The sequence below is a fragment of the Daucus carota genome, chromosome 2 (genome assembly GCF_001625215.2).
Source record: "Daucus carota subsp. sativus chromosome 2, DH1 v3.0, whole genome shotgun sequence".
Taxonomy (NCBI): Eukaryota; Viridiplantae; Streptophyta; class Magnoliopsida; order Apiales; family Apiaceae; genus Daucus; species Daucus carota.
Window position 1 is genome coordinate 55,980,727 of NC_030382.2, and position 25,939 is coordinate 56,006,665.

At 33.6% G+C, this 25,939-nt stretch overlaps 5 protein-coding genes across 6 annotated transcripts; 3 read left to right on the plus strand and 2 right to left on the minus strand.

The window, feature by feature from the left end:
• Positions 1 to 108: 108 nt before the first annotated feature.
• On the minus strand, positions 109 to 1,971 carry LOC108205778 (uncharacterized). The gene is made up of 3 exons (XM_017375847.2): positions 1,381 to 1,971; positions 937 to 1,109; positions 109 to 537 (listed from the first exon to the last, which is right to left on the minus strand). Exons 1-3 carry the CDS (start codon positions 1,915 to 1,917, stop codon positions 429 to 431), a joined length of 819 nt encoding a protein of 272 aa, XP_017231336.1. The 5' UTR covers positions 1,918 to 1,971; the 3' UTR covers positions 109 to 428.
• A 2,229-nt stretch (positions 1,972 to 4,200) lies between these two features.
• Positions 4,201 to 6,922, minus strand: LOC108206695 (putative pentatricopeptide repeat-containing protein At3g25970). Its single transcript, XM_017377077.2, has one exon. It carries the CDS (start codon positions 6,856 to 6,858, stop codon positions 4,771 to 4,773), a length of 2,088 nt encoding a protein of 695 aa, XP_017232566.1. The 5' UTR covers positions 6,859 to 6,922; the 3' UTR covers positions 4,201 to 4,770.
• Positions 6,923 to 8,431: 1,509 nt separating this feature from the next.
• LOC108208552 (RING-H2 finger protein ATL29-like) lies at positions 8,432 to 9,379 on the plus strand. Its single transcript, XM_017379081.2, has 2 exons — positions 8,432 to 9,286; positions 9,371 to 9,379. The coding sequence occupies exons 1-2, from the start codon at positions 8,432 to 8,434 to the stop codon at positions 9,377 to 9,379; spliced, it is 864 nt and encodes a 287-aa protein (XP_017234570.2).
• A 1,279-nt stretch (positions 9,380 to 10,658) lies between these two features.
• On the plus strand, positions 10,659 to 17,550 carry LOC108209684 (uncharacterized protein At4g17910). Of its 2 annotated transcripts, XM_017380726.2 has the most exons (16): positions 10,659 to 10,880; positions 10,990 to 11,053; positions 11,158 to 11,203; positions 11,624 to 11,757; positions 12,026 to 12,099; positions 12,195 to 12,267; positions 12,386 to 12,475; positions 12,971 to 13,044; positions 13,433 to 13,520; positions 13,635 to 13,761; positions 13,854 to 13,958; positions 15,013 to 15,139; positions 15,312 to 15,363; positions 15,473 to 15,517; positions 17,133 to 17,231; positions 17,330 to 17,550. In XM_017380726.2, the coding sequence occupies exons 1-16, from the start codon at positions 10,813 to 10,815 to the stop codon at positions 17,480 to 17,482; spliced, it is 1,419 nt and encodes a 472-aa protein (XP_017236215.1). In that variant the 5' UTR covers positions 10,659 to 10,812; the 3' UTR covers positions 17,483 to 17,550. The 2 variants fall into 2 exon arrangements, with proteins under 2 accessions (XP_017236215.1, XP_017236216.1); XM_017380727.2 differs by lacking the exons at positions 10,659 to 10,880; positions 11,158 to 11,203 and having other exon boundaries at positions 11,004 to 11,053.
• Positions 17,551 to 21,055: 3,505 nt separating this feature from the next.
• LOC108209686 (transcription factor bHLH71) lies at positions 21,056 to 23,978 on the plus strand. The gene is made up of 3 exons (XM_017380728.2): positions 21,056 to 21,546; positions 22,499 to 22,894; positions 23,635 to 23,978. The coding sequence occupies exons 1-3, from the start codon at positions 21,118 to 21,120 to the stop codon at positions 23,770 to 23,772; spliced, it is 963 nt and encodes a 320-aa protein (XP_017236217.1). The 5' UTR covers positions 21,056 to 21,117; the 3' UTR covers positions 23,773 to 23,978.
• Positions 23,979 to 25,939: the final 1,961 nt, after the last annotated feature.

The following is a 25,939-nucleotide window of genomic DNA, read 5'->3' on the forward strand; positions in this document are numbered from 1 at the left end:
CTTGATCCCGAATATGATCAATCCGAAACCAAATATTCAACAGAGTGTATAGCAATTTGAGTAAAATTTAAAGTGCTACCAGGTTATTAATAATCCAAAATAACAATGTATACAAATTTCAGTTAAATTAGTTAAAAGTATTGTACAAACAAAAACAAGAAATAGGCAACTGGTACATATAGTTCTCTCCTCATCTCCTGTTTTAGACTTCCATTATCCTCTCTATAGATTAACAAGCAAGTGGGGAAATAATCAGAGTTAGATTATTCCTCTTATTCTAAACGTAATACGTAATTATATTTATACATCTTGCATGTCTAGTAACATGCATATAGAAGTCAAGTCCAGATTGTTATTTGTATAACTTAAAGAAAATGTTACTTCATTAGTAAGCTTCAACCATGGCACTTAGAAAAACGGTTACTTCACTAGTAAGCTTCAACCATGGCCGCCCTTGACATTTCAATCTCTTCCCCTGCATCTTCTTCATCGTCCTCTGCTTCCCACATGAACTGCGCGTATGATCCCATCACCAAACTGCATATAATTTACAGAACATAACAATAACAATAAATACTTCGTCATATAAACAGATGCCATGTGACAATAAAACACCATAGGTAACAGCAGATTAACCATTCAAGCATAAATAGCTTGATCAATGTCCAGTTTTCAATCACAAGTACTTGTATCCATATATATATATCGCTTTGGTGCACAGGTTTAATATATGTCGGAATTATCATCTTAAATGTCAATCAGAAAAGTCCTTGCCAACAATAGGTAGATCAACAACAAATCAAGCATTCATGCATAATGATCTGCATTTTTTCAAATTCTTGTAATTTTAAGAGTACAATTACAGATCTGTCAAAAAAAAAAAGAGTACATTTACAGAAAACCCTATGCATGAATGATAAACGCGACGCGATGTACCTGTCATCAGGAGAGGCATTGACAGCCTGATCGAAGTACGATTTAGCTCTTTCTCCGTCTCGTTGCGTATCCCAAATTAGTTTGCCATACAGAGAAAGCACTTCACCATCACCTGGACTAGCTAGAATTGCTCTTCCGTAACACTCTTCAGCTTTCACACTGTCTCCTTCCACCTTCAATTCACCAATTACAAATATCAATTTCACTTCATACATCATTCACATAAAGTCGCGCTCACATATCTTTTACATATTAAACATCTTGGACCCGAGAATTTTATTTATTCATCCGTATTTATTTTAGAACCGAAAAATATAGTATATGATTATTATTTTATTTTATTTTTTTGCCACGGTATATGATTATTATTGATTTATCGAAATTTTAACTATATATCACAGCGAGAATGTTGATAGCAACTTCAACAAGAAGTCGAGAACTTACCTCGTGCAAGAACTTGCCGTAGTTTCGAAGAAGCAGCGAATTCATCGGATCAGACTTCAACATTTCCTGATAATACGCTCCGACATCTTTCCGATCAGAGCTTCCACCACCGCTTCCAAAACCATTACCGCCTCTACTTCCACCGGACACTCTCCCTTTCCCGATTCCGTCGCCGGAAAACGCGAAGTCATCCACCGCCGTGTAATTCTCATGATTAAATCCATTTTCAGTCAAAGTCAACGCTCCACCTCCTCCGACGTCGGAGAAATAGTCTTCTTCCGGTATAATCGCCGGAAAAGACTGCGATCTCTCACGAGTCAGCTTGGCGAAAGTGCCGGAAAGCTTGAGATCAGACTCCGACGACACTCTTCGAATCGGAGTCTGATTGGCGTGAAAGTGCAGCGAAATTGTCGGCGAGCATTTAGTCTTCTCGCCGGAGTATCTGCTGGGAACTGAAACTCGCGGCGAGGTCGGTACAAAGGAGGAATGAACCGGAAGTGAACCGGACGAGCCGGTTCGAATCAAAGAAGATTTCATATCTATAATTTGAAAAATGAAATTAGTTGTGTTGATATTTTCTCTAAAGAAGATAAAGACGATTGCGTTGATATATATAGGTGTTTGAATGCCGTTAGATGAGCTGACGGCGTTGACCTCGGGAAGCGAGTGAGTGAACGACACGTGTGAAGAATCCACGTGAGGGGGCAAGCGGCGACAGAGGAGGCGTTAGATAGTGAAGTAAAGCAGACTCTATATAGTTTTTCACATGATGTGTCATGTAAATAACATGAATTGGGGTGACGTGTTCTTAACACGTGTGTTGATTGTTTAGAAAAAGGATGGATTATGTACTGAAATGTTACTATAATATTGCCTAAGTACCCTCTGATTTCTATGCACTTTCTTTTTCGGGATGTCTTATTTAATTTAATACATTTCAAAACTTTTTCAAAATAGTTAACTTTTATATTATGAAAATCCCACTCACCCACTACTTCCATCTACTTTTTCAAAATCTATCAATTAAATATGCACGGGTCCCACCATTTTACGTACTTTTCTTTATTTTTCTCATTACTTTATACTTATTTATACACTTTTCTTAGTTTCCGTGTTCATTCCAAACGTATACATCCCAGATCCCTCCGAGGGAGTAAAATTTTATGCTCTCTATCGGAATAGTGCAATTAACCTGTTGAGGGTACATACATGAACATACGGAATTAAGCACCGACGGCGACGGGCTAATCATGTGGGATTGTGGGTATCACGTGCACACCAGATCCCTCCATCAATTTTCTTTTTTTTTTTTTTTTGGACTTGACATCAATCCTGCTCTAGTCTTCACACTTCCCATCCAAATTTCAAATTGGAGATGAAGATTAGAAATTTAGGATAAGATAGTCTATATGAAAGATTACAAATTTAGGATAAAATAATATTAAAAGGTAAGAAAAAAAAAGGTAAAATTACCAGATCTATTTATATTTTGAAAGATTTAAAACATGGATGAAATCATGAATTTGATCAGGTTTTATATCCTAATTTTTTAAAAAAATTAAAATTTTAAAATGAAAGAAACTAGTAAAGAAATAAGAAAATGTCTAAAGAAATTAGACGGTGACCGACACCGTAACTATTAATTATCACAAAATATTATATATGTGTATATATTTAAAAATGGCTAGTTTTGATTTCAGGTTAAAATTTAAATTTGACATTTTAGTAAAAGATACTAACAATATGTCGGGGGTAATTGACTTAACTTATTTTTGAAAACAAGTATTTATTTTTGAAAAGAAATAAATGCATACCTATTTTTAGTTTGAAAATAAGTTCTTATTTTTATTAAACGATGAATATGGATTATCTTCTTAATATTTCTTTCAAATTTTATATTAATATCAAATTTTTAATAAAATATAAATCTTTATTTTAAGAATTACTTATTTGTCGAACAGGACCACCGTATCAATCCCGTGGCAAACCGGATTATTTGAATAGCATATCGCCAAATCCTGTGTGCCTTGTTATTTACGATGTGCTGCCTTCTCCTACGTATCTGTGGGCTGTGGCCTGTGGCCTGTGGCTGGTCACTTATAGTATTGTTTTCTGCTGTCAGTTTTCACTAGTCTTGTACTGCTCCCACGGTCACAGTCGGAGTAAGCACATTATTCGAACTTTAGTTTGTTGTCATGACCTTTTCCAATCAAACTAACATAATTTTGATTAAATTTTATAAATTATTTTTGTATAATTTTAAATTTTCAATAAACTCAAAAATATATAAGCAAATTTTTAATAATTATAGTTTCTTTATTTTGTTCATTTATTCAACATTTGTAAATTTTAGTGAAAATTTGGTTTAAGAAAATCAAAATGGAGGGAAGTATTTTTCATATTTTTTTGCCTAACTTATGTTTCTTTTTAAAATATCCATCTATAAAAAGGAATGAAAATGTAGGAAGACAGTAATAACCATAAGAAAAGAAACCAATAATTTCTGGCTTCTAATATCTTATCTTATCCATGCCCCCAAATAAAATATCTTTGTTAGAGCTGGGAAAAAAATACAGTAGTATAAGATTCTGCTCTTGCTGAAATTTATAAGATTCTGCTCTTGTTTTCTGGCTGACAGTGGCCGACTGGCCGGTGGCCTCGGATATTATTGTTATTGCTTCAAGATGCATCCATTGTTATCTTGCTATATATAGATAGAAAAACCAAGAGCTATCACTTCTTTCTGAAAACTTAGTTTTGCTTATAATTAATTTCACAAGATAAAGCTCAAGAGCCGGCTTGAAACACGAATTGTAGATAAAAGAAGAGTATCATCAGCTGTAACTTCCTATATCAACAAACTTAACTGAAAGAGAAAGAAAAGAATAAGTTACAGAATACAGGCTTACAGCAACCTCTAAGGGGTGAGCACGAGCTTACTGTAACTTAAGAACTTATCCCCACAATACCAACACACAAGAGTTGATATCTTCATGTGAATAAGTGAGTATTTAAAAATTTGGGAACTCATAGCACTCCCGAAACAGCAATATCATGCAAATGTGATACACTGTTGAGATTATAACTTATACTAACAATTGAGGTACAAGAAAACATGTAACCAAGCTAAATGGAGCAATTTCCACCTTGGAAAGAAAGAAATCCTCTGTAAATTTAGAATTTGAGACAATACAGTAAGGCTTAAAGATTTTAGATGTAATTAACCCAGAATTCTAGAACTAAGGAGATTGAATATTGTCAGATATGCAAATTTAGTCAATGGCCCCAGGGACTCCAGAAGGGGGGGGAAACCCATCAAAGGATACATTTACTGAAGTTGGCTGTGAGGAACCTGCAACCAATGTCTAGATCAATAACATCCATGCTAGTTCATCCCAGATAAGTTAACAACTCTATATTATTACCATTTTCCAGAATTGAAATCTCATCCAATAGGCCAAATAATAGGGTGTATATTTCTTGGCAACAGGGGTGAGAATGATCCTCTGCATTAAAAGAATGAATTTCATTCTTCAGTTCTATCCAACTCCAACCTGGTATCTTCTTGACCCCTCGCTCCCTCATCAACCTCTTTACAGTAGCTATTTCATCCCACCTCCTTAAGTGCCCATATATGTCAGAAAGAAGAACATAAGTGCAGTGTTCCCCAGGATCCGATTCCAGCAAATAGCTTGCCACCTCAGATGCCAGTTTAATATCACCACACATCCTGCAGGCACCTAAAAGAGTTTTCCAGACCATTGCATCAGGTTGAAATGGCATGGCTTCAACCAAGGCCTTTGCTTCCTGTAAACGTCCAGCCCGGCCAAAAAGATCTACTGCACAAGCATAATGTTCCATTCGCGGAGGAATTCCATAATCAGATTCCATACATTGCAGGAATTCTTTTCCTTCGTCTACCAGACCAATGTGGCTACAAGCAGTTAGCACTGCCACAAAGGTTATGTGATCCATCTTTATATTTTCATTTTTCATCAAGTGGAACAAGTCAAGTGCAACTTGACCTTGCCCATGTTGGGCATAGCCAAACATGATTGAATTCCAACTGACTGAGCTGTCTTTGCATGTCGATTCAAAGCAACGTCTAGCATCTTCAATGTACCCACACTTGGAATACATAAATATTAACGAGCTGGTGACATATTCATTGGTCTCAAGTCCTGATTTTAGTGACAATACATGAACCTGTTGACCCAATTGCAGGGCAGCCATATCAGCGCAAGACCTTAATACAGCTGAAAAAGCATAGTGATCAATTTCCTGGTAGTTTAACCTCATATCCTGAAATAACTTAAGTGCATTTTCACTTAATCCATATTGTGAGAATCCTGTAAGAATTGAATTCCATGAGACACGGTCCTTGAACTTCATCGATGAAAATATAAAAAATGCTTCTTCCATGTATAAGGAATTCAATCTGATGTACATAGCCATCAAACTATTAGAAATTGGTGTTGATTGTTCGAGCCCCACTTTTATGACCAGCCCATGCAATGACTTCCCTTGGAATTCTTGTGGTTTTCCTGAACAAGCACTAATAATACTTGTGTATGTGTAGAGGTCCGGCGTTAGTCCAAGTTCACGCAAGTTTAGGAACAATTTAAATGCATTCGTTTCTTGCTCATGTACAATGTACGCTGCCAACATGGCATTCCACGTGACAAGGTCTCTAGCAAAAGGACAGCTATCAAACATCCTCTTGGCATCTTGAATGGATCCACACTCGGAATAAGCAGTAATCGTAGCATTGTATACAGTGTTACAATGAGCCAAACCGTGCTTTAGAATTGTGCCATGGAGCTGCAACATCAGCTTGTAGAAAACAGGGTCTTCAAGCAGTGTCAAAAGAGGAGCAAATGTACCATCATCTGGAGACATATGTTCTCTCTTCATACAACTCATTAACCTAAACGAATTAAAAACATCCCCCACTTCTACATAACCTGCAATAAGAGCATTCCACGACACAGAATTACGTTCAGGCATGCACTCAAATACCCTCATAGCATCTTCCACTCTGCCACACTTGGCATACATATCCAAAAGAGCACTTTCTGCATATACATTCCCTTGGCAATCCATCTTAACTATATCGGAATGCACTTGTTGCCCGAGAAAGAGACGTGTGTCACAAGCAATCCCCTTAAGTATACTTCCAAAACTATAGCCATCCAGCACAACCCCATTTCTTTTCATGCTCTTGAGAAACTCCCACGCACTCTCGTAGCTCCCGGAGTTTATATATCCAGCGATCACGGAGTTCCAAGAAGCAGTGTCCCTCTGAAGCATTTCGTCGAACACCTTCAGTGCAAGACTTAATTCTTTGCATCTTGTGTAGCCGCTTATGAGAATATTGTTTGTGTAGATATCGCAAATAGTTCCTAATTTGATTGCTTGACAATGGTTTATAACAATCTTTGCTAATGAAGTTTCAAAAATGAAATGTAGTGGCCTCATTCATCTGTGGTTGGCTAATGATAAAGCCCGCCAAGTGCTCAGCAAACAAGGCTAAAAACTACTGTATACCGTTACAGAATAGCAATTAAAAAAAAAAATGTGTACTTATAATTTTAAAAACAAATATATTTTGTAATGAAATGTTCTAAAACATTTTTTTTTTTTTTTTGAAACATTCTAAAACATTTTTTTAAGTCTCTCTTGAATTTTAGATAAAAAATAAAAAATATTCTTTGCTATGATCCCTTTGACCGTTTGACTTTTATACATTTTATTGTGAAAAAACAATATCCATTTGCTCTTTTGCAAAAAAAAAAAATCCTTATTACTTCAAATTATTATTTTTAAATATATATAGTTCTAAAAAAATTGTAATGAAATCATAAATCTTAACGTAACCGGCAAAACAAGGGTCAATCTCCTAGCCTGAATGTAAAATTACAGTATGTAATCCTCTTTCAATTCCCGACTTTAAATTAGAAATTAGTAGAAATTTAATTTTAAATTCTTATTAGTTTTCTTTTCTGTTGTCTTTTTCGGCAAATTTCTGATCATATATTATATCTTTTAGAACAAAGTTCCATGTAGTACACATATTTACTGTAGTATCGTAGAACACGTATGTTCTGCAACTATAAAATGACATAAAAACATTGCAAAATGTGTTATTTTGCAAATCATGTTCTATAAACATCATTATTTTGTTAAAAATTTTGACAATCCTAAACATTTTACAAGTTAAATAGTGAAAAACACATTATTCTGCAAAACATGTTAATTTTCCGAACATATTTACATATTACAGAACATATGTGTTCTACTTGTCGAACATAAATGATTTTCAATATTTTTCATGAAATAATGATACTTAATATTTCTATGCCATTCTGTAGTTGCAGAACATAGACAGTCTACGCTAACTCATATATTTTATATATACCTTTTTGAATAAGATGTTATACGTTATGTACGTGTAGGTTATCTCATCGAGCATATGCATATCTATATGCTTACATTTACATCATATATATCTGCATACTCATCGGTAAAAATACGATGTTTTCCTTTTATTTTTTTACGATTACAATAATATTACATTTATGGGTATCTTTAAAGATCGTTTGACATAATTGAAAAAAGTGTTTATTGTTTATAAATTATAATTTAATTATAATTGAAAAATAACTTTTATTTTATTTATTTCAATAAATTTTGTTGTTTACAATTTATTGAGTATAAAATTTATTAATATAATAATGAATAATTATAAATTTTATTTTAAAATAATCCTTCACATATTTATTAAATCAAATAATTAAAATAATTAAAATTGATTTATAGATTCATTATGTATTTTTTTTTTTTGAGTTTTAAAGCGCATAAAGTGGACTTTATAAATTCAGACAGACACCCCCTTAAATCTGATCCGTTCCTCCAAATTTTGTGCTCAACACTTCACTCACCCAAACACCCTCCTCTCTTTACTTCACACCATTCCTTTTATTTTGCCGCTTGACAATATACATTGTCCAAATACCACCTTCTCCGGCCTGGATCACTTCACTTTTCAGCAATGTCACCAGCCTCCAACACAACCTACCACTCTGCGGTTCCTCATGATCACTCCAATACAGCCATAACATTGATCCTAACCGTTTCTCTTTTTATAATTATTATTGTTGGTTTCCTCTCTATATACTTCTGTCAATATTTTCTTGAACGTCTTGGACATTTTTTGAGTTTACAGCAGAGCCCTGCAGGCAATCTAGTGGGACAAGGCGGCGCGGCTCCTGTCAAGGGGCTCGATCCTGCTATAATAAATGCTTTTCCTTCGTTTGTGTATTCTACTGTCAAGGAATATAGAAAAGAGAAGTATGGGTTGGAATGTGCTATTTGTTTGTGTGAGTTTCAAGATACTGATGTGCTTCGCCTCTTGACGTCTTGTTCTCATGTGTTTCACCAAGATTGCATTGACCTCTGGCTCGGATCTCACCAATCATGCCCTGTTTGTCGGAGAATCCCTGAAGCACCGGTGACAGATCAATCACCAGACGATGTTTCAAGGCGTATGCATGATGACATGTCATCAGAACATAGTGTTAGAATTACAATAGAAGAGGATGATCATGATCATGAAGGCGAAAGCGAAGGGAGAAAGGAGATTTCCCTTGACAGCATTCAGGAGGCAAATGAGCCTAGGACTTCTAATGCAGGACAAACTGAGGATCAAGAAGAAAACGAAGGAGAGAAATTCAGCAGGTCTACAACAACAGGGCATTCAATAATTAAGAAAAGAGAAGTGGAAGAAAACCAGCATACATTAATGCTGCCAGATCATATAAATCTACCACCTTTGGGGAGTTTAGAAGCAAGACGATTACTGATCACGGTGGCTTTGGCGAGGTGTTGGAATTATCTCAGGGAGATGGTAACACAGTATAAGTTTTTCTGTTAGATGTTTAGTTAGTTTCAAATCTTTAGTCATTCTGTGATGCTTTGTGGATATGTTTAGGTCGCGTAATAGCTTCAATATCAAACATGAGAACGGTTTCAGCTACAATACATTTTTTTATACCTAATTTAGTTGGAGAATTTTCAGATTCAAGAATTTTGTTCAGCAAGTAGAAGTGATGATTGATGAGGTGTATGGACATTGTGCTAGATGAGTATATAAGCAAATGAAACATATTGGGTTTCTAAATGAAAGAAAGTAAAGTTTAGAGAGAGGAACTAAAAATCTAATCAGAGTTTATCTTTTTATAGTAACATTACAAAATGAAGATAAACACAATCAGTACCGGCACCAAATGAGACACCAAATATTCCAAACAAGTACAGAAAGTATAATCAAAGTATTCATTTACTTAACTCAGACAACTTGGAATGAATTGGTATTGAGAAGTCTGTCTCTTGCTGCATGTAGCTGCTTAATAGCAACTCCAATGTCAATGCGTTCTCTTGGAATTTCAGCTGAACATAATACCCCGACTTCAAGTATTGAAGCCAAGCAAACTTCCATCATTCTAACTGATTCATCAGCCAGGGAGTCACGATCCTCATGTTGTAGCAGGCTAGTAGCATCCGCGGATCAACGATCTTCCTCACTATGTCAGAAAGGCCCTTCCTCACCTAATCATGGAGATTATTAGCATGGTGTATTGATATGCTGCTCTTTTTCGATGCTCGATGCAAACGGATTTCTGCAAAAGCCGGAAGACAACTTTTTCCAAAAGCATAGAGGACTGCTTTTTCTAAATGTGATCCAAAAAATTAAATTAACGATAGTTTTGTCCCGAAAAATACTGAAATCTTGGTCTAAAAAGTGCTCCAAGGATGAGGTTTGAATTCGGATCACTTCTATTTAGTAGTCCAAATATTTTTGATATTAAAATATTATTACTTTTTAATTGATAATTTTGTTAATGTTATTAAATGTATATTCATTAAGATTAAATATAATCAGATTTAATTGTAAAAAAAAATATTCAATATCCATATTGAATTTCAAAATCACTAATTAAGCATTTGTTTGAATAATATAATAGTTATTAGTACTTTATGTAATATTTTAATATTTTTAATTTATATTTATATATTATTTATCTTTTTCAAATTATTTTATAATATTTAATATTTGTCTAGTCGGTGATGTTATTATTATAAGTAATGATGAAATTGATTAATTTTTAGATATCTAAATTAAAATAAAAATATAATAATAAATAAAATTGAATTTATATTTGAATCAGATTAGGATTTGGATCCGCGCTGAGGAACTGATGGAGTCGGCCTAAACTTCAATTGGGCCTATCCGCGTATATTCGAAGAGGGCTGAATCATCATTCATCACGAATTAATTTGCACAATTACTCTGCAGATCAGCGCGTGTCTAAAATGTTCCGGCAAATCTGAAGGCATACACGGTTTGTTTTGAAAACCCTTGCATCTGAACTGATGGAGAATCCTGTAATAAAGCCGTTGTCATCGCCATCTCTCAATCCAAACAAGCTTTTGAAAGAACAGTTCTCTCTCTCTCTCTCTCTCTCTCTCTCTATTTATTAAACATTTATAATCCATTGTTTTCTCTTATTACTTGCTTCAATTTTGTTACTTACACAACGTTGTGTGCAGGTTCGTTAGCAACTTAAATGGATGCTCAATGTTTGAAATATTCGTATTAACGTCCATGCTTTCGGTACGATTCGTAATTTCACTTCTTTTATATCACTGTTTAGTTAATCTTAAATTGTTTCCTCTTATGGATAGTTGATTTATTTTTGATTAACTTGTCCTGATTAGGTTGCAATACTCATACGTCGCTGCATTGGTTTCCATGGAACAACTAGTACGATATTTTTACTGAATTACACAGCATTTTGGTTGCCCTTGCCTGATTTGTTTGCTTTGTATTATTTTAAGTTAGTAGGTCTGATGTTTGAATACTGAATGACTACAAGAGATTAATCAACTCTATGAAGCATATGATTATATGAATGACTACTCAGATGTGCATTCCGGTTTGTAGTTATCTAAGCATGTACAATTTTATATTGTTATACAATGAACTAATGAAGTAAATTAAATAAACACTGGTGAGAATTGTGGCATTTTAGTGAAATAATTAATATTCACATAAATGGTTAAATTTATAAGTCATACTCTGGTTTGCTCTTCTTTAAAGTATTGTCCGCGACATTGTTGGGCATTTATACATTACTTTAATGGCCAATCAATATTGTTTAGACATGATGATCTCTTTCCGTAGATCATGGTGACACGGATTCCTCACTCAAGAAAAATGATGATGCAATTGTTGCGACAAAGAAGTGGAGTTCGTACATGGTGACAACTGCAGTTGATTTTGTATTCGTTGTCATTCCTCTTATTATATTTCCAACTGTAAGTGCCATTAGTTCTCACGAAACTTTTAGTGTGTGATGGGTCTTAAAATTTTAATTTAGAGGTGTTCAAAGTTCAGGATATTATCAAATGTGCATGTCCTCTAGATCTGTCACGCTCTGCAGTCAGGATGTTTAATCACATAGCAGAAGAATGTCGTTTGGCATTTAGATTATTGTTATAATTAAGATGCTTATATTTGGTGTGCTATTACTTGATGAATATACACACACGGAAACATATGATGGAATCAAATACTTAATTACAGGTCCTGGCAGATTGGACTTACATTAATGCTATCTTATTGTTGACAGTGCTACTTTTATGTTTTACATATAGGAGGTAAAGCACAAATGCATATTTAACTATTTTTTCTCTCTTTCTTTTTTCTTTTGTTAACATTTCTTGCAAATTCACCTTTCTGCATCATTATGCAGATGTGTTTCTTCTGTTTCCCTGGAAGGGGTTCAGCCTGTTAGGACATATATCTCATCATACAGAGTTACAATGGTACGCTATGGCACTTGTTATTTAATTCCTTTTTTTTTTTCTTGAACAGGTCACAAATAATAACTATGTATTAGTTTCCTTTTGTTTTTAAATATGTAGTTCTGGTTAAATGCTGCAGATGCTTGTTACATGCTTCTGTATTTTGGCTGTTGACTTCAATATATTTCCTCGGCGATATGCTAAAACTGAGACTTACGGCACTAGTGTGGTAAGATTTATTCGGTTTGTGAATTAATATCCTAGTACCTTTTGAAAATTAAAGAACCAAGAACATACATGAAATATTAAGCTTGGTTTTTTTACCTTTTTTTTTTTTTTGCTAAATATTAAAATTGAATTAATCTGGAAAGATTACAAGGATAGGGTCCAACCCTTAATGAAAAGGGGGGACTATTTCTGATTGTCATACATATGTGTTTTCAGTTTAGATTTTTTTTTTTTTACCTTTTCTGATTGTCATTATATGTCCATTATGAGAATATAATGTATTTTCACAAGTTAGCATCAGTGAGTTTGGATACAATGAGATATCCATTATAATTCACTTGTCTTACAGAGAGGTCCGATACAATGAGAAAGACTAATTGACAAGGTTGGCTTTACCAATAGATGATTGCTTCATAATTTTGAGCTTCCTGTGTCACAAACTTGTCAAACAACTAAGTTATTGGTGCTTGCTTGTCTGAAATTTTTAATACATTAGATGGACCTTGGGGTAGGTGCATATGTTTTGGCGAATTCGCTGGTGTCACGTCAGGCTCGGGGCATCATGAAAACGTTAGTATTCTTGTCTTTTGTAATCTTCTAATGTTTCTATATATTTATTATATGTAATTGAAAACCATCCCTTAGGGATCAAAAGTTCTTTCCGTTTGACATGCCACATAATTATGCAGTGTGTTTTGAACATGATATGTATGACTGTAAATCGTAGTGATATATATACCTTATTCTTCTTGTCTTTTATATAAATTCGTTTTGGTACACACTTTTTTACTTTCATGTCAAGTTCGAAGATACACTACAATTTAGTATTATAATCATTATCAATTTTTCTAGTATGTTCATTAGCCTTGACATATACTAAGCCAGTTTTAGTTACATCTACGCTCTAATTATCTGTTTATTACATCAAACTTAGCAATTGCTTTTTTGTCCATCTCAGGAGTTTGAGAAATGCACTCCAGTCAGCTAGTCCACTTCTTTTCTTAGGGTTTGCTCGCATTGCTTTCACTTCAGGAGTTGACTATCAAGTATATAAATATTAGATTAATTAGTATTTATTAATGTTTATGGAGATTGGCTACTTTTACACTGTTTTTTCACTACACCTTTTTTTTACAGAATGTCGGTCACTATTTTTATAGGTTCACGTGGGGGAATATGGAGTACATTGGAACTTTTTCTTCACACTTGCTGCTGTATCTATACTAACATCAGTAGTAAACATTCCCCCAAATTATTGTGGGATTCTAGGTTCATTAATACTAATAGGTACCCTTGCTCTGCTAAATTGGTATGAATATATTATAGAGAACAATATCCAACTGATAACTCCGAGGTATGCATTTTCTTCTTTAATTCAGGTTATCAAGTTTTCTTGGTGCGCGGCTTAAATTTATATTTGCTTTCTGAAGAAAGGGGATCAGACATCATTAGCCAAAATAAGGAAGGAATCTATAGTATATTTGGTGAGAAGATTCTCATTTCATATAATCAGTTGACAAACTGCATACCCATCTAGCGTCTACATCCGTTGGCATTCATTACATTAAGAAACTTTAGATCATATCGCAACTAGACAAGCATTATGACTTCTTTTTGTTTTTTCCTTCCATAAATTTGTATTATCAAATATTTTGAATGGGTTATACACTTAAAATTAATAGGTTATGATATACTTGTCACAAGGCTATGCCAGGATATATAGTTTCTAATTTTTTATGTATGAATTTTTTGGCTGGTGGACCAAATCTGTAGATTAGAATAACTTTTTTTGGAATATGTATATCTATGTTTGACTGCATATCAAACTTTGTGAAACAATTTATATTTTATGCCATTTATTTTCATAAGCTAGGCATATCATGATGCTGATGATCCATAAACGTGATTATTTGGTTTCAAAAGGCTGAAAATTATTTAGGAAAAAATAAAGAGCAGAAATTTTAAAATTTCAATCTTTAGAGATAAATATTCAATCTTTAGAGATAAATATGCTGTAACTATATTGTATGTTTAAAATATATTCATTGGGACACATAGCATGTTTTCAGTACCTACAGTGGAATTTCTTGTTAGCAAGTCAAGGTGGATGTTTTAAATAAAGACTTTGCTTCTTTGTTTGATAGTAAACGAGGCCTATACTGATGCTCTGTTTTTGTAGTACTGGTTGGCCATGGTGGTTTTATGCACAATTTTGTTTAATATTTTGGAAGTGTATTTATAGTTGCATGCTACAAATGCCTGTCGCCTATTTCCTGTGTCAAATCTAATAATAGGCCAGTCAGAGTTTTATATAATTTAAATTCCGGGTTGGAAATTTTCTTTGCCATTTCTCTTGAAAGAACAGAATTTCCTTGTCAGTATTAAAATAGAAACTAATATGTTAATTCTATTAATAGGTAAGTGATCAGTTCTGCAGCCGATTAGGTCCATCTGCATTTGTCAAAGCAATTCCCAGTTGGTGCTGGTTGATAAACTGATGCCAGAATGCTGACTTCTTTCTTCTTCTTTTTTTCTCAGGATACTGGGGCTTGTATCTTGTTGGTGTCCAGTTGGGCAACTTTCTTTTTTTCGGAAATCATTTTTCTGCAACAATCACAAATAATTGGTCTAGAATCAGAGTTTGGATTCTTGCAATTCTGTTCTGGTATAATTTTTATCTAAAGATTTATATACTATCTTTTTATATATACAAAATCAAATTTCAACTCCTCTATTTTTCTTGCTAAACTGTTTTGGTATACTTTATTTTTAAGTTTTCAATTATATTTTGGTTACAATATTGAAGTGCAATTCATTTATTCTTCTTGATTCGGCAGGCTTTTAACATTATTCCTCAACCAGTATGTTGAAAAGGCCTCTCGCAGAATGGTACATTGTTTTGTTATGTGGTTTCTCTTATAAATGGTCCCTGATGGTGACATCTGAAATTGTGAAAATATATTTGTTGGTATAAATTTTTAATTAAATTCTTTGGCAGTGTAACTTGGCATATGTGACCTATGTACTGGCAGCGAACCTACAGGTTCTGCCCTTTCCTTTATCTCGTATCTGTCTTTTGTATATATGTGGGTTCTTATTGTAAGGGTGCGTTGTGACCGAGTCTACTAGTTGTGACTTCTGTGACTCCATACGTAGTCACCACATGTTGATCTTATTTGAACTTTATTATCTTCGGGTTTTAATTGAGGATTGTTGCGTTTGCATCCTGTTTGTTATTTTTTTTTTTGCTCATGCGGCTCTTAACGATTGGATCTACGACCTAGGACCTAGTTTTGGAATGAAGGAGCTCTGAATTTTGTCAATTTCAGTTGTGTGCGAGAGGGAGTTACGGATACTAATATTTTTTTACTGAGATCTACTGAATGCTGAATCATAGAGTCAAACAGATAGTTTAATCGCTTCTTAGCTGTGCAATGTACTTATGTGAAGAAACAAAGTTCTGTTTGTTTATCCTTTATTATAGTGACAAGATTAGGGTTAAAAATGGGGTGGGGAAAATGGGGAACCCGCACTAACCCGTCCCGAATGGGGCAGATCCGCCCCGCTAATATGGGGAATGGGGTAGTGACGGGGAATGATTTTCTGCCCCGCCATAATATGGGGCAAGTATGGTATTTGTTGAATCCCCGCGGGGATTCCCCGCCCCGCCCCGCATATATTTAATATAAATAAATAATTATATTTAATATAATATATTTATTATATTTAATATTATTATTTTATAATACACAAAACTATATTTTTACAATGTATAAAATGTCTCTTTGATTTCTATTATATTTAGTTTTTTGCTTTTAATATACATGTCTCGTACATTTTTATTAAAATTTGAAGAAAAAATTACTAAATTTTAAAATAATTATTTAAAGTGTAATATTATAGCAGCGGGGCGAAATTATATTAAATCCCCGGTGGGGTGGGGATGGGGATTAAAAAAAAATCCCCGCGGGGAATGGGGCGGGGATGGGGCATGAAATATATATATGGGGCGGGGCTGGGAAATGAGGTCCCCGCCCCGAACCCGCCCCATTTTTAACCCTAGACAAGATGGCATTATCATTATTATTATTTTTTTTAAAATTTTTTTTTGACTGATAGCTGGAAGGCTGGACTATAATTGGTTAGGCTGAAGTGTGGTTGCTCCTTCAGGAATGCTCAAATAATGTTGTTTTGTGTCTTGAGATTTTGAAAGAGAAATACAGGAAGAAAAAATTCTGGAGCTCTTGTTTAAAGAAATTAAAGAATAATCTAAGGACAAACAAAAGAAGTATATCAGAAACTTTTTAGTAAATAAGGGAACCCCTTTGGTTAAATAATAAGACTGGAAAGCCTTGATATATCAGTGGTGGTGGGGAAAGGTGGATTGTTTTGATTTTCTATCAAAACATTTAGAGTGCTTCAATAGAATTTTTTATGTTTTAGTTTTAAATCATCCCATAATTATCTGCCGAGTCCTCATATTTTGAGGTGTGTGTTTTTGGTTGAACTGCAGATTGTTATTGTGATGTTGAATTGAGCTATTGTATAATTTTTTCTTTTCTTACTTTATTTATTTGATATCACAATAGATTTTTCATTTTCTGAAGTACTTTAAATTTTTAAATCCTATGACGTAAGAAGATCATACCATGTTGCAGTTTCTGGCTATGGCAATGCTGGCTGATTATATTCCTGGACCCAAAATTTCCATACTTGAAGAAGCATTTAGCAAAAACTTATTGGGGACATTCCTTTTGGTGAGAGATATAGCCTCTTAAATTGCTAACAGGGAGATGCATTTCTTCCCTTTTCAATCTCAAGTTACTAATAATGTTTGCACATTTAACTCATGCAGGCAAATTTGATGACAGGGTTGGTGAATTTGTCCATAGATACCATATACGTATCTCCCTTGCCTGCGCTAATCATCTTAAGTATCTATTCATTGATTTTATCTGTTGCCGTTGTAATTGCAGATTTTTATGGACTGAAGCTAAAATTTTGGTAAACCATGTCATACATAATGTGCTTAACTTTTGAGCAAGATATCTTTTATGACCAAATATTTTCAATACAGTGGGTTGCCTTGCAGCATTAGTTGTACCAAATCTAATAATATATAGATGGAATAGGCGTACATCCTTGTGCGTACTGATTGAAGGTGACTCAGTTGCCTTAGAGAATGAATCCAGTTTTCTAGTTATGGTTCACTATGTCAATAGCCACAAGCATTTGCACATGCATATGTTTGGTTCTATGTGGATACTCAGTTTCCCACATGTTCACATACCAATTGTACATACATATGGTGCATAGGTTGCATGGTAGTGTTTATATTTATTACTCATAGCATATCAGTACACAAATATAAAAGGAGATGAAGCCATTAAGCTAGCGACGGAAGGAGCCAAAAGTTGGCAAATATGAGAGAACAGGATTGTGATTGCAAATGTGAATGACTGCAATTATGTACTTGATGGAGATTCATATTGGAGCTTGGTTGTCACATGGATCTGGCTTGAGGAGACTGGTGAGTTCTGACAGCTTGGACCATGGTCCAACTTCCCACCACCACAGCTCTCATCTGTCCTCTTCACCAGATAAGCAACATTTCCCTTATGTTAATATATTTCTTTCTCGCAAACTTTTTGTTGTGCATATAAATGTCTATCTTTTATATATGATAGTGTATTGCGTATAGCTTTTATCTTGTAAACTTGCAAGGAACATAATCAATAATTTGAGTTATAAAATTTAGGATGTCATCACGCATATACCTTTTTCCTTCCATGTAAACCATTTTTATCCTTGGTGATTTTTGCTTCTACGGCCTCAAATTGTTCTTTGATCTTTTCTTGAATTGTCTTGTCCACTCTTATTCAAGAGAATCTTTTCAACTTACTTGCATAGTTAACAGGGAAAGTAGCCCACAATAATCTTATATTCCCACGGGAGCACTATTTTTAGTATGCTTTGTATGCTATTGTTAATCCTTGTTAACAAATTTATATTTCATATCAGTATCCATTATACCATTCTCCGTGCGCCGACCTGGTTTCAAAAGTACATCCTTTAATAGGAGGATGTTAACACCTCAAAAAAGAGGTTAATCCTGATGTTAGAGGGTGTTTGGTTGGGTTTAAAGACCCGGGTTATGGCTTATATTTCAGAACATGTTATTGTATCGTTTGTATAAAGAAATTATAAGTTAATTTCTGACTCATAAATCAGATTTATGAGCCAAAAAAATAAGAAGTTGAAAATTTTCTTTTTTTTATAAAAAGTTGATTTTCCAAAAGTGTATGTTACCACTTAAAAAAATATTTCATAACAAATTATTATTATTATTATTATTATTATATTTGATATGCTGTAAATATTAAATAAATTATCCAATCACATAAATTAAAAGTTAGTTCTCATTTATCAATAACTTCTCATTTATAATTAATATGTACTTTTAAAAGAAAAATCAAGTGGTTCCTTAATCTCGTTGTTCTGAAGCGAGTGCCTTTTGCTAATTTGTTTCATATGTAAATAAAATATCACATTTATCTATTCATCTGGGCATTTGTTAGTATATGAACTATAAATATTTCGTACATTAGGATTTAGTCTATACCGCTAGGTTGAGAGCCATTGGATGTTCCCGACCTCGATTCGAACCTGACCCAACTTGTAACCTGATTTATTTAGATAAATTCTAAAAATGATCCGAAAATTATCTGATTCACTCGAAATGAACCTGAAAAATTTTTAATAACTCCAATTTTCAGTTTTATTCAATTTTAAGTGATTTTAGCTTGATCTGAAATCGATCCGATCGCTGACATGAACACGATCTGTTATCCAAAATTGCTCCTTCATTATTGTGCCGTGATAGTTACATTCTCGAACGCACCTTGTTCTTAAGCAAATGCAGTCTAGTATGGTCCATCCGTCCATGTGCACTTGTTGCTGCTGGCCTTTACCAAAAAGATGAACCAAGCAAAACTAAAGCTTGTTTCCTCAAAAGTAAAGAGACCCCTCATAACTATTCCTACTAGATCCATATTATTAGTAAATATTTTAAACGATATCTAATCATTAAAAATATCTTATCAGCTAGCCTTTATCCAGAGAATATAACTGTCCGACTCTATCAATATGTACGAACATTATATTTCGGTTTAAACTATAACAAAAAGAACAGAATTAGTAGTTTATTTATATATCTATGTAGAACAAGATATAAGTTTAGAAGTTTATCCTTCATTTCATTACTTTCCTGCTAAACGGGGCTGTTAAATTTATTATAATCGAAATAATATAAAGGACTCTTAATAAATTGCATTTTAGAAGAATTATATACTTTCATAATAAAAGACATGTAATAGGAGAGAAGAGTGTCCTAATGTTTAATAAAAAAAATTAAAAAAATAACCTGAACACTTCAAGTCATTCCCAAAAATGTCGTCCGATTTAAAAACATTTAAACATCAACTTCGATCGACTCAAAATGTGATTTTCAAGAAGCACTGTAGATTGATAATAGACATAGATAAGCAGAGTTAGCAGACAGCTCCTTCGCTAGATTGAATGGGAGTCATGGGACAATCATCTGCAATCTGCATGTAGCCGACCGTACGCTTGGCACAATCACCACCGTCAGATGAAAATGCATAATCCTGTGAAGGTCAATCCGCAATTGTAAGCTAGTGATTTCTTCATGAAGTTAGCGTTGAATAAAAAAACAAAATGATGACTTCGGTGAAAGGCTAGGCAGTCATATAATTAAGTTACAAATTTACGAGCTTTTTGCACAGCTTGTTAAGTTGTTTGTATATGCATGTGTATAAATATTCACAAGTAGGGGTGGGGCCATTGCAGCTCTCCTTCACAGACACAATGGCAGTGTGCTCGATAGCATCTACGGAAAATTGGTGCAGGAAAACAAACCCGGAAACAGTGAAAGAAAGTGAGAGGTTATAAATTAATTTTAAATAGGGTTTAGAAAGACTGTATATATGAAATGGTGCACGTGAGACGACAGTAAAAAGGCTTTGTGCTTTCCGGCCCTTCCATAAAGTGAGAGATTTGAGAACACCCTCCTCAGTCCTCAGTCCTCTCTCCCTTCTTATTTTAACGGTAAAGGTGTCGAAGTAATTGAAGGTAAAATATCGTGACATAATTTAGATGGACATCGATAATTATTTTATTTTATTTTATAACTAGAAGATGACAATGTTACGGTAGATAATTAAAATGTTGATGGATGATGTAATCTAATCATGATAATGGTGGGAGAAATTGAGGATCAGAGATAATCAATTGACTTACAAATTTATGATTTAAATTTTAGTAAAAATTCAATATTTTTTTTCGAGTATTAATTAAGAATTTTTAAAAGACGGAATCTTCTTCTATGTTTGTATGAAAAATGCAGCATAATATCTAAGATAATGCTATAGGTAGCCGGGTTCCCGAATCATTTAGATATAACCAAATTTGTTCGCATTTTTACTTTGCGGGTTAACTCGAGTAAAACAGTAAAAGAAAAAGAAAAAGGAGATATTGATATATGAGTAAAGCAATACAAGGCTTATAAAAAGTAGGCAATTGTGAGAGAGAGACGAAGGAAATTGCATTAGAAGATAACAAGAAATGGCCATGGAAACACTTTCTTCAAGTGAACTATTAGACTTTATAATCTATGACACATTCTCTGCTACTCCATACACCTGCAATGCCACTTTAGATACTTGTAGTTTCCAGCTTCAAGAAAATCATGCTCAAAAGTTTCAACATGAAGAATATATAGCTCTTGCTGCTGCTGCTGCTGGTAATTCCCTCAATAATACCTCTTCTTCTTCAATGACTCTCTCCGTAAAGCCCGAAAGCACCGAAGAGCAGCGGAGCTTGGGTGTCCAGGGGAGGAAGAAGAGGCGGCGAAGACCCAAAGTATGCAAGAACAAAGAAGAGGCCGAGACTCAAAGAATGACTCACATTACTGTGGAGAGAAATCGAAGGAAACAGATGAATGAGCATCTCTCCGTGCTGCGGTGTCTCATGCCGGAGTCTTATGTTCAAAGGGTTAGTGATTCCGCCAATTTTAATCCACCTTTTCATTTCACAATTTAGCAGATAAGTCTAATTATAAGCTAAATTAAACCAAATTACATGAAGGTCTATTACTTTCCTGAATTGTGATCTAATTAGTACTTTTAGGTTAGTGTTTCACTACATATAGTATAACTATGTTTCCTGGCTAGCTAATTACATCTGGTTTAATCCTTTCAGATGTATATATACGGCTAGCTAGGTAATTAATATACAGTATCAAATTGTAGCTAAACAATTGAAGTTAATCAGCTAACAATAATTTGAGTTGAAGCAGTACCCGTCTTCATGTATGCACACATAATTAACTATCAATGGTTACATATATTAATTAGCACTCTTTTTACATATCTGTGGCAGTCAAGCTTCTAAATAAGGTACACTGCAATTTTGCTTGATTTGTCAGTAAGTTGCAAGGGGATAATACATATATAGAGAGAGATAATGTCAAGTACTAATTAATCATGTGAAGTAATTAAGTTAAAATCTCCATGATTTGAAATTAAATTTCAGTACATATTACTGCATGTATATAATTACTCATCTTAATTTTAAGTTAATTTTATGATTATGAATGAGAGGGTTTTGAGTTTCCGGCAAAGAAAGCTGTAAATTACCAACTTTCACAGCTTAAATCACTTGCACTGTGTACTTATGACTGTTGGGGTTTTAATTTTCAAATGACGAGATCAGTACTATCTCGTTGACTCTTTCCATTAAACACCACTGCCTCCTCTTTTACAATTGTTTCGAAGAAGAAAAGGAAAATTGAATAAAAGAACAATTTACATACAAAACCTGCATAGACCATGGTTCGGTTCTATGTTGGTAATTTCATTAGAATCACTAGAAGAAATCTGACTTTTTAAACGAATTTTGTGTTGATACGTGCCCTAAACCTAGATTCGTATAATCAAACTTGCAGGGTGATCAAGCCTCTATAGTTGGCGGTGCTATAGACTTTGTAAAAGAACTGGAGCATGTTCTACAAAGCCTTGAAGCTAAAAAAATCCTACAATCACAAGCAGCTGGTGAAAAAGACCCTGCTGAGCCAACCCCATTCGCACAATTCTTCGCATTTCCTCAATTCACCTGCTCTCAAACCCCTAACAAACATTACACATGTAGCACAACGAGTGGCGCAATTGCAGATATTGAAGTGACCTTAGTGGAAACTCATGCAAGCATTAGGGTTCTATCGCGACGACGCCTCAGGCAGCTCTCGAGATTAATTGGCGGTTTTCAGGCACTTTATTTGACCATACTTCACCTGAATGTTACCAGCTTGGAACCCATGGTTCTCTACTCCATCAGTACTAAGGTATGCATGTGTAGAGTCATTTCATGCAATTTTTTACTGCTGGAAATGACTATTGAGAATGCAAGAATCTGCTTTATTCATCTGGTACGGCTCAACTTTTTCTATGAATTATTGTGCAAAAGGTTCTGAATAACATGCACAGTAGTTTCATTAAAATTAATTACATTTTTCACCCTTGAATTAACTTACCTTTTTCTAACAATAACTTGGATGCCATAGTTGTATATGAATATGGAGTTTGTTCACTCTTGGCATAGGTCTAATTATTTGTACAAAGAAGGACCATATTTGGAGGGGGGTCTGGAGTTTAGGGTGGTACTATATTTGTGAATATAAATGTCGCACAAGACTACAAGAGAAAATAACAAGAATGCTCGGTAACTTCAAGGGCCCGTACTTAGAATTATTGGGGCGTGATAAATATGAGACGAACGAGTACTGCAGTTTACTTTTGTATATACATGTGTAGTTGTTGAGATTAGAGTCATCTACGCTTTGCATAGGACTCTAAAGTCAAAACTCATGTTCCTTTCAGTACTTGGTTTGGTATTACATTTTCGACCAAATCTTAGATCCTACGAGTACTTAATAACATGGTGTGTCAGTATATATTTATAATAAAAGATAACTTCATATATCCTGGGAAATAATTTATCCTCGTTTATAAACGCCTTGGATAATAATTAGGAAAATAATTTGCTATTATAAATTTCTTATATTTAAAAGATAATTACCTGCAGGTAGAAGAAGGATGCCACCTAAAATCATCGGATGACATAGCAGGCGCAGTACACCAAATGCTGATAATAATTGAAGGAGAAGAAGGAGAAGCTATAGGTAGCGTGGCCTATGCTGCAGATTTACCCTCAGGATCGTAGGTTGTAGCAATATTATATATTGAGCTACCTGCCCATAACCTATAGAGAATCGTGACATGGAATTATTGTTCTTAAAATGCCACCCCTTTTGTGCTTTGAAGTATGTACGTGAGATCTTTTAATTATGCAAATGGATTTTCTGTTTGTATCTGTATGTAACATATCTGTTCAGTTAGTTTTTTTTAATAAATTGTACCTTACGTCCCTTTTAAGGTCTTTTCATTAATTAACATGTATTATAATATATATATATATATATAATATAATTTTCATAATTTATATTTAATTTTTTTTATAAATATTTAAATCTTAAAATTTTAGTCAGAATTTTTTCTCAAATACATAATGAAATTATAATTTGTAGAGATTTTAAAATACGTTCAGTCTTATAAACAATAGATCTGGTCAATCATCGATTTATTTAATTAATTATTTAATTATTATAAAATATTTATCAATTTTATCAACTAATAAATAAATAAATTTCAAATTCTAGAATATCACACTCATTAAATTAAAATATTCATATTTATTATTTTAATATACATTATTATTGCTCCGATATTTGTTTTTTTTTTGAAACCAATTGCTCCGATATTTGTTAATTTCTGGTTCTAGCAAAGTTTTAATGGATGTCATATTTTACATTATTGGATTAAATGCAATAATTATAGGGGCTACTTAACAAAAAGGCAGTGTGAATATTTTTACTAAAATGAAATCTTTGGAGATTAATAATTTGCTAAAATATGAGGTTTGCTATTTACAGTACAAGTTAACTTGGATCCAAACTGTAGTCGGTTCGCTGTGGGGAAAAAACATCTACTCACAAGACACTGAGCAGTTGATTATCTGGATCCCAATGCATATCACCGTCCCATTTAATTGAAATTCTCATTTAGATTCTTAGTTGTAATAAATACCTATCAAATCATAGTCACACCAGAAAAGCCAACCCTTTAATTGACAGAGCAATTTAAGATTTGCAAACCGATCGTGTCAACATAACTCTGTCAAATGATGAGTGGGATCAGATATCATATGACCACATTTTGTGGCATCTCGCATTTAACAATATCATTAGCAGTCATTCTCTGGTGGTCGGTAGAATCGAATTTTAAATGAATCATGAAAGAAGAAATGTTTGTAAATAAGCCTCTGTAATTATTAGCATGATGCTTTTGGTAATTTCTCTGAAGAAATATTGTTACAGAAAAGAATAGCTAGGCTATCCTAGAGATTTGTGGGTACACCTACGATTACTTGAGTTCTGTGACATCAATCAAGCAAAATATGTAAATTGTACGAGTATACTTGACTGTATAAAGTACTCCCTCCGTCTCTAAATACTTTTCCTGTATGTACTTTTCACGTTTGCCAACACACATTTTTTGATCGTTCATATCTTTCATTTCGTAGTAGCATTAAATATAAAAACTTCACCGTATTAAAGTACTCGTGAATACGAATCTAAAAAGATCACTCATCACTATATTTAGTTTTATAGATTAGATTTAAATTAGTAATTTGTCTCATGTTATGAACAGTACCGACATCACAAACAAGAAAAGAAAAAAGAAACGGAGGGAGTACTTTTCTTTTGCTTATACAGGTGGTCCTGTAGGTGGTACAGTTTATATTTTTATACATCCCTCCCCTCTATATCTTTTTACAGTATATTTTATTATTTAACATGTAAAATATATAAATATAATTTTATATTTTAAATAAATATTTAAATATTAAATTTCATTCAAAAAAATATTTAAAATAAATTATTAAATTATATTTTAAAAGAGACTTTATACATATCAAGCTAAGAATTAAAGTTTTAGGGAGTCGTAGAGAAATCATATTGTTATTATTATTAGTGTTGAATATATATATTGTTTTATATGAGTAAATTACAAACCATGACCAACTTATTAATCATATTTGTCATTTTAATCAAAACTTTAAATTGGGATATTGCGGTTGGTTTTCTGAGAAAAATGGTCATTGCAATTTCTATCATTTTCAAAACAAAAAAAAATATCGGACAATCATATCACCTATTAAAAACTTAAAACTTAGAATGTTAAAACAAGTGCCATCCACTTTAAAATTGACTCTATCGTGTTTTATACTCGCACTGCTTGTTGCAGCTGGTGTTTGAGTATGCAGCAGT